The sequence below is a fragment of the Pongo pygmaeus genome, chromosome 1 (genome assembly GCF_028885625.2).
Source record: "Pongo pygmaeus isolate AG05252 chromosome 1, NHGRI_mPonPyg2-v2.0_pri, whole genome shotgun sequence".
In the NCBI taxonomy this organism is placed as follows: Eukaryota; Metazoa; Chordata; class Mammalia; order Primates; family Hominidae; genus Pongo; species Pongo pygmaeus.
Window position 1 is genome coordinate 206733449 of NC_072373.2, and position 8263 is coordinate 206741711.

At 50.6% G+C, this 8263-nt stretch overlaps 1 protein-coding gene across 1 annotated transcript in view; it reads left to right on the top strand.

Annotated features, from left to right (window-relative positions):
- The window catches only part of MYOM3 (myomesin 3), a 57659-nt gene extending 50060 nt beyond the window's left edge, over window positions 1-7599 (top strand). The window contains exons 32-37 of the mRNA XM_054500429.1: window positions 206-314; window positions 1564-1727; window positions 2357-2393; window positions 2584-2606; window positions 4661-4716; window positions 6013-7599. Of these exons, the coding sequence (XP_054356404.1) occupies window positions 206-314; window positions 1564-1727; window positions 2357-2393; window positions 2584-2606; window positions 4661-4716; window positions 6013-6276 (653 nt within the window). The 3' untranslated portion in view covers window positions 6277-7599. The remainder of the gene's footprint in view (window positions 1-205; window positions 315-1563; window positions 1728-2356; window positions 2394-2583; window positions 2607-4660; window positions 4717-6012) is intronic.
- Window positions 7600-8263: the final 664 nt, after the last annotated feature.

Below are 8263 nucleotides of genomic sequence, written 5' to 3' on the forward strand. Positions count from 1 at the left end.
CTCCAAGCAGCCTAACACTGGCCTTGGCTATTGGGGGTGGGTTTAGTTTCCAACCTCAAACACCGAAGAGAAAGTCCTGCCTCTTCACAGCACTGCATTTCCCCCACAGCACCTGCCCCCCAGGGCAGAGGCAGACAAGCCGGCCCCAAAATCTGATGCCTAAATGGCCTCAGGGAAGATTCATCCTTCTCCTCTGTCTCCCCAGCCCTCTCTGCAACTCCACTGAAAATCCAGGGGACCGAGGAAGGGATCCGGATCTTCAGCAAGGTCAAGTACTACAACGTGGAGTACATGAAAACCACCTGGTTCCACAAGTAAGTCCACCTTGCCCCAGAGCCCCAGCGAGGCTGGAAAGGATTCAGCACCTGACCCATGGGGGCCTCCCTCCCTTCTCCCTGCCTGGTCCTCCAAGCAGAGCCTGGTCCCAGGGGTTGGCAGAGACAGGGTCTCTCCCTGGTCTTGCTGTCCACAGAAGGAGTTGAGGATAGAGATTAGCAGTGGGAGGAGTAGAAAGGCTTTGCCGAGATCCCCCAGTGAAGGTGGGAACCTTGGTGGGACAACATTTTTCTGGAAACTCTATGGCCACAGCAGGATCAGTCTCTGGGCAGCAGCTAGGAACTGGGGGAGAAAGGGATGCAGGGACAAAGAAGAGCCAAATGATCAGGTAGGTCAGGGCACCCTTGTGGGCCTCTGCAGCCTTAGCAAACTTGGTCAGCCAGGCTTAGGGGAAACATGCAGGAAAAGGGTCTGTGGGGCTGGCCACTGAGAGCCAGGGCTTGAAGGCAGGATAGATGAGGTACCCACAGAGACTCAGCCACTCTCTGAGTGACCCCAGATAATCCAACAGCAGAGTTTTCCCAGTGCTTTTTATCAGTTGCATGCCTCAGCCTTGTGGAGCAGACATTACTGCACCCATTCTATGGAGAAGGCTTGACTGATTTGGTCCAGGTTGTCAAATGAATGAGAGCCAAGGCCAGATGGAATTTCAGGACAATAGGTTCCTCCTCCAGTCAGAGTTTCTGAGCCCTGTGACTAAGCACAGAGGTGTCACCTCTGCAACACAACACTGGGAACAGAGGACAGTGTCTCTAGGAATGAAATTTAAGTAAAGAAGGGGAAAAGTTTCACCTTATGTGATTTCTAAAGGTTAGAGTAGAGTGCTTGTGGGAAGAAGGCCTGGGAGAGTGTAAAAGGAGGAGAATAAAGAGGTGAGGAAGTTGGCTTCTAAGGGTGAGGGAAGTGGCAGTCACAGACCCTAAAGCACCATTTCCTTGGGGTCCCTGCCTGTGGCATACATCACAAATGCGGACTCAGCATCGATACACAGCTGTCATGCCACAAGAATTGATGAATGAGTGAATGAGTGAATGAATGCAGTATTGAATGATGAATGGAGGGTTGAATAATGAATGAGTAAGTGAGTGGATATTTATCTGGTGCCTCATGGTCACCACCCATAGCCCATGGATCTCGAAACAACACCAGAGGAGAGGATTTTGGGGCAGGGGTATCTGTTGACCTGCAGACAGGCAGCCTTAACCATTTCTCCACCCTCACATTCAGAGACAAACGTCTGGAGAGTGGTGATCGGATAAGGACAGGCACCACCCTGGATGAGATCTGGCTTCACATCCTGGACCCCAAAGATTCAGACAAGGGCAAATACACTCTGGAAATAGCTGCAGGGAAGGAAGTCCGGCAACTCTCAACAGATCTCTCAGGGCAAGGTGAGCCATCCACCTATTTCTGCAGAGAAACCTGCTTAGAAAATCCCATGGACAGGCCGGGCACGCTGGGTCAGTCCTGTAATCCCAGCACTTTGGGAGGCTGAAGTGGGAGGATCACTTGAGCTCTGGAGTTTGAGACCAGTCTGGGCAACATAGTGAGACCAGCCTGGGCAACATTTCTACAAAAACTAAAAATTATTTAGCTGGGCATGGTGATGCGTGCCTGTATTCCCATCTACTTGGGAGGCTGAAGCGGGAGGATTGCTTGAGCCCAGGAGATAGAGGCTGCAATGAGCTGTGATCACACCACTGTACTCCAGCCTGGGCAACAGAGTGAGACCCTGTCTCAAAAAATAAAAGAATAATGAAAAGATTACTCTGGGATAGGTGTTAAGGAAAGAAATATTTTTAAAAAATTTTTAGCTAAATAAAAAGAAAGAAAAAAGAAAACCCCACGGTCTTTTGAGGGAATGCCTACCCTCCCACGCACTCCTGCCACTGCCCCAAAGGAACATGGGGAAGAGAGTGGAGGACAGTCAGGGATAAGCTCTGCTCCCAGGGTCACCCTGTCCCCATCATTGGACAGCATAGGCCCTGATGGCCCCCTTTCTCCTCTGTCCTTCTTATAGCTTTTGAGGACGCAATGGCTGAACACCAGAGACTGAAGTAAGTTACGTCTACGTTTCTCAGTGTGAATTATAGGCCCCTCCAGGGTGTGGCATGAACTAGGCTCAGGACTCCTTCCTGGGAGCCCCAGCCAGCTCCACCTTTCCCTCATCACCCCTCACCTCCACCTGGGCTGGACTGTCCTTTAGCAAGTGGAATGTCACACCTTGTTCCCATTTCTGTTTTTCAGAAACTTGGCCATCATCGAGAAGAGTAAGTCTGCCGATATTTCTGTTGTTTTTGTTTCTGAATTTGGGGCAAACTTCCTGGAAGCTCAAGCCTTTTGGTGGGCTGCTGAAGGCCTCGTTCCACAGTGGGGTCTGGGGGGCTCTAGGGTCTTACAGAGCTGCAGGGAAGACCTGAGCAAGACAGAGATAGAATCTGAGGACACCTGGGATTGTGTTGTGGAATCACCCAGCGCGAGCCTGGTTCTCGCAGGCACATGGACTACGTTGATTGGACCGAAAAGGAGGGGACAGACAGGAATGAGGCTGGGCAGGCCTTCCTGAGTGATCTGTGGGGATGGGGTGACTTTAAAGCTGAAGCTATGGCTCTTGAGGCATTGGAGCCTCATTGAATCCAGGATGAAGCCCCAAACCCAGAGGCACACGGCACGGCCTCTGGGCCACCTGGGGAGCCACCACCAAGTCCATGAGCTCGAGCTTGTCCCATTCATCACCTCCCAACCCAAGCCAGTTCTAAGCGTCCCGGTGGTAGGAGTCTGGCTGTCTGCTCTCACTGGCCCAGCAGATGAGGAGTAAGGATTTCAGTGAGGGAAAGACCCGGGCAGGCAGCAGAGCACAGGTGTGGCCATAGAAGGAGACAGCAGAGCTCTAAGAACAGACAAGAAAACTCACACCGCCAGCTTGAGGCCATGTGTGGGAGGGGATAATTCGCTCTGCATGGCATCATTGTCCCCGAGTGTCCCCACTTGACAGGAAGTGCAGGCCTCAGGCTCATAGCTGTTATTGGGAAGGGGCAATTGAGGGGTATAAGTGGCCATGCAGTGAGAAGCTCCTGCAGGAGCCTGAGGGGCGCCTCGGTGGAGGGAGCACAGCCCAAGACCAGCCTCAGCCTCAGGCCACGAGGAGGTTCTTGTACCGTGAATCTAATCATTCACCCAGTGAAAATGTCCCTGCCCATAGTGGAATGCCACATCCTGAACAGAAGCCCCATCCAGGACCCTAATAGAGGAAAGCTGAATTCACCAATACTGGGTTGCTGGGGCGTGTGGAATCAGAGCTGAAGGAAACAATCATTTTGTCCAGCTGTGAAGGGTTGGTGACACTTTCTGCCCACAACTGCATCCATCTGTGGGGCCTTCCCCTCCCCATCTGGGGTCCTGCTCCCCTTTCACCCACTGGACAGACACCATCCACATCAGGCTCTTTGCACGTCCCTGATTCCTGGTCTAGGCCATGCTGACCACCCGTCCTGTTCCCACAGCTTCCCCTGCACCATGAGGAGTAGACCAGATTTCTGCTTAGTGGTTGACAACCACACTCTTCCTGGCCACCCACAATGGCCACCAGGTCCCTCACTTGACCAGGTTCAAAGTGTCCCAAAAGCTTCTGTACTGCTTTCTCTGACCTTGTTGGTCACACCCGTTGTGTGGATTTTGCCAGTTGAAGTCTCAGAGTCCCACTTACCTTCTTCCTGGTTCTTGAGGTCAGGAGCATCTCATGGTCACCTCCAGGTACCACCAATCATAGCAAATGACCTCAGATCAGTGGCAGAAACACACTATGGCCCATATCTTCTACTTACGAATACAAGGAAGCATGTAATACAGTTCTAGAAATTTCCATCCAAGGCCAGGTGTGACAGCTCATGCCTATAATCCCAGCACTTTAGGAGGCCAAGGCAGGAGGATTGCTTGAGCCTAGGAGTTCAAGACCAGCCTGGGCAACATGGCGAAACCCCATCTCTACAAAAAATACAAAAATTAGCCAGGCGTGCTGGTGCATGCCTGTAGTCCCAGCTGCTCAGGAGGCTGAGGGGGGTAGGACTGCTTGAGCCCGGAAGGCAGAAGTTGCAGTGAGCTGAGATTGTGCTGCTGCACTCCACCCTGGGCAACAGAGCGAGACCCTGTCTCAAAAAATTAATTTTGAAAAAAAAATTTAAAAAAGATTTCCATCCAAAATAATGAAAATAGAAAAAGAAAAAAAAGAAGCCTTGCTTAAAAATAAACCTCAACTCTATGAAACTTCTGGGCGAGCGACTGGCAGAAAAAGATTCATCGCTGGGGTCTCTTATTTCCCTTCCAGATCGTGCCAAAGTGGTGAGGGGTCTGCCGGATGTGGCCACGATCATGGAAGATAAGGTACTGACCCTTCCCGGCCCACAGCCAGCAGTCCCCCTCTGTGTTCCTTCGTGCATCTACCACAGATCACGAAACAATGCAGCTCCGTGGATTCAAAGCCAAAGAGTGGCCAAGTGACCACACCTCATTGATGACATGTGGTACAAAGGAAAGCCACTGGGCCTGGTGTCAGCCCTCAGTGGGTGCTTGGCCTAGTTCTATCTCCATCTGTCTAGACAGTCCTGGGCATCCTAGACTTCTACCTGCGGACTTCAGCGTCCACAAGAAATGTCTACTGGGAGATCCCTAAAAGCCCGTCTAGGACTGAACTTATTTATGTAAATCTAGTGTTCCTGAAAACAATTGCTGACTTTTTGATGGTGCTTACTTTGTGTCAGGCACGATTCCATGTATATTATCTTTTTGAGCTTCTTTAGCCATCAAGGCAATCACATGAAATAGGGTTTTATTTATTACTAATCATAGTTTATAGCTGAGGAAACCCAGAGTCCCTTAACCCAGGTTAAGAGACCTAAGGTCACACAGCTTAAAGGGGCAGAGCTGAGACTGACACCCAGGAAGCCCAACTCCAGAGCCTGTGTGTTTAATAATTACATTATAGTACTCTGCATTAGAGCTTGTTCAGTAATTTTCTATTTTAATTCATAAACCTATGCACCAAAGCAATATAATCTTACTTGCATGGTAAAACCATAGTGACATATATATTACAAAAAGCAATAAAACAAAGCGAAAGCCATTCTGGGACCGATAATTGCGAGAGTAATTATGGTCTGAGATTCTGATGAGTAAGTATTCCTGTAGAAAGGTTGAGAATGGCCGGGTGCAGTGGCTCACGCCTGTAATCCCAGCACTTTGGGAGGCTGAGGAGGGCAAATCACCTGAGGTCAGGAGTTCGAGACCAGCCTGGCCAACATGGCAAAGCCCCGTCTCTATTAGAAATACAAAAATTAGCCGGGCTTGGTGGCGGGCACCTGTAACCCCAGCTACTCGGGAGGCTGAGGCAGGAGAATCACTTGATCCTGGGAGGCAGAAGTTGCAGTGAGCCGAGATTGTGCCACTGCACTCCAGCCTGGGCGACAGAACGAGACTCCATCTCAAAATCAAATAAAAGGTTGAGGATGAAGGATGTGGGGTTAAAATAAAATCTCTCCCCTTTACAAATTACAATAAAACACATGTACTAAATTATCACAGGGAGCAACCTGAGCTGGGAGCTCTCTGGGGGCATGAAAGCGAATGCTAAGTTCAAGTTACAAGGAGGTGAGACTGTTCCCTTCCTGTCTTTTCAAACAGACCCTGTGCTTGACTTGCATCGTCTCAGGAGACCCCACCCCTGAAATCTCTTGGCTGAAGAATGACCAGCCTGTCACCTTCCTTGACCGATACCGCATGGAAGTGAGGGGGACAGAGGTCACCATCACCATTGAGAAGGTCAACAGTGAAGACAGTGGCCGCTACGGCGTCTTCGTCAAGAACAAGTATGGCTCCGAGACAGGCCAGGTCACCATCAGTGTGTTCAAGCACGGGGACGAGCCCAAGGAGCTGAAGAGCATGTGACAGCGTGTGTCCAGGCACAGTCTGAGTCTAGTCTGCATGGACCAGTAGGGACAACCTGTACCAGGGTCACAGCCTGGCACAGGCTACAGGGGTGGGGCAGAAGGAAAGGGGACAAGATAGAACCCAGGATGTGAGGGTGGGGGTGGAGCAGATGCACCAAAGTGGAGAAGCAAAGATCTTTCTGGGGTCCTGAGTGGCTTCCAGGAGAGTGGGATGAACCCTGGACCTGGAGTAGGAGACCCGGATGCACTGGGGCTATCTAACAGTACTGGCACCTGATAGGTAGAGGTCAGGTATGCTGCTAAACACTGCAGCTCCCACCACATAGAATTATCCGACCCCAGATGTCAAAAGTGCCAAGGGTCATGAGCCCTGCCATAAACTGATACATCACACCCCTCTTTTAGGATCCCATAGTTTCAATTCACGTAAGTTCAACAGACATCTGAAATCTAGCATGTGGGAGGCTGAGGATGGAGCTGGGAATACAAAGGCAGCTGATAAGCAGGTTCTGCTTGCAAAGAGGCCTCAGTCCAATGGGAGAAACAGACCTGGGCGCAAACAACTCCAGGACAAAGCAGGACATGATAAAGATTATAAAGCAGGTCCAAGGAAAGTGCTGCCAGTGGTCCAAGGAGGGAGACAGAAGGTCGTCCCAATAGGGGGAGGTAGGGCTTTTAAAACACCTTCATCCAGGCTGGGCGAGGTGGCTCACGCCTGTAATCCCAGTAGTTTGGGAGGCCAAGGCGGGCAGATCAGCTGAGGTCAGGAGTTTGAGACCAGCCTGGCCAACATGGCGAAACCCGGTCTCTACTAAAAATACAAAAATTAGCCAGGCGTGGTGGCAGGCGCCTGTAATCCCGGCTATTCAGAAGGCCGAGGTGGGAGAATCCGTTGAACCTGAGAGGCGGAGGTTGTGATGAGCCAAGATTGAGCCAAAAAAAAATTAGCAGAATTGGTGTTGGGCCCTGAAAAATTAGTCCGATTTTGTGGTGGTAATGGGAAAAGGACATCTCAGGAACAGGGTCTGGTGGGAGGAAAGGGAAGGAGGACGCTAAGGCTGCCCAGGAGGCCTTGGATACCAGGCTTGGAGCTGGTAACCTCCAGGGCTTCCAGCGCGGGGCCTCTGCCTGGTGTGACAGATACTGGCTGGCCTCACTTGATGGATCTCAGTACTGAGCTGGGCATTTCTCTGCCCCCCAACTTTTTTCTTTTTAAAAATAAGATGGGGAGTGTTCATAAAATTATAGATGTTTGTTGTAAAATTTTGGAAAACCCTGGAAATTATAGAGAAAATAAACATAATCTATACTCCCAACACCACGAAGTAACACCTGCCTCTGATTTCTGAAATGGCTTCTGAACTGAAGGATAAAGTGAGTCACCCCTACATCCCCCACGTATCAAGATATGTATGGTGGGTAACATATCCCCCAGCGGCTCACTTCCAGGCCGCATGGTGCAGGCAGGCCAGGCGTTTGATGAGACCTCTGCAGGGAGCAGCGGGGACCAGGGAGACCTGACTGGAGTTTGGGGAATCACGCAGATCTTGGAGGCAAACACCGCTGGTTTGAAGCACCCCTCTACCATCCACTCGCTGTGTGGTCTTGCACAATACTTTTCCTTTTCTGGGCCTCAGTTTCCCATCTATAAAACCAGAAGGTTGGAAGATCATTCTGAGGGTCCTTCCAATGGACACTAAGTTTTTGTTTTATTTTGTTTTGTTTTTGAGACAAGGCCTGGCTCAATTGCCCAGGCTGGAGTGCAGTGGCACCATCTCTGCTCACTGCAACTTCTGCCTCCCAGGCTCAAGTGATCCTCCTGCCTCAACCTCCTGAGTATCAGAGACTACACACCACCATGCCTGGCTAATTTTTGTATGTTTTGTAGATATGGAGTTTCACCATGTTACTCGAACTCATGAGCTCAAGCGATCTACCTGCCTTGGCCTCCCAAAGTGCTGAGATTAGAGGCATGAGCCACCCTC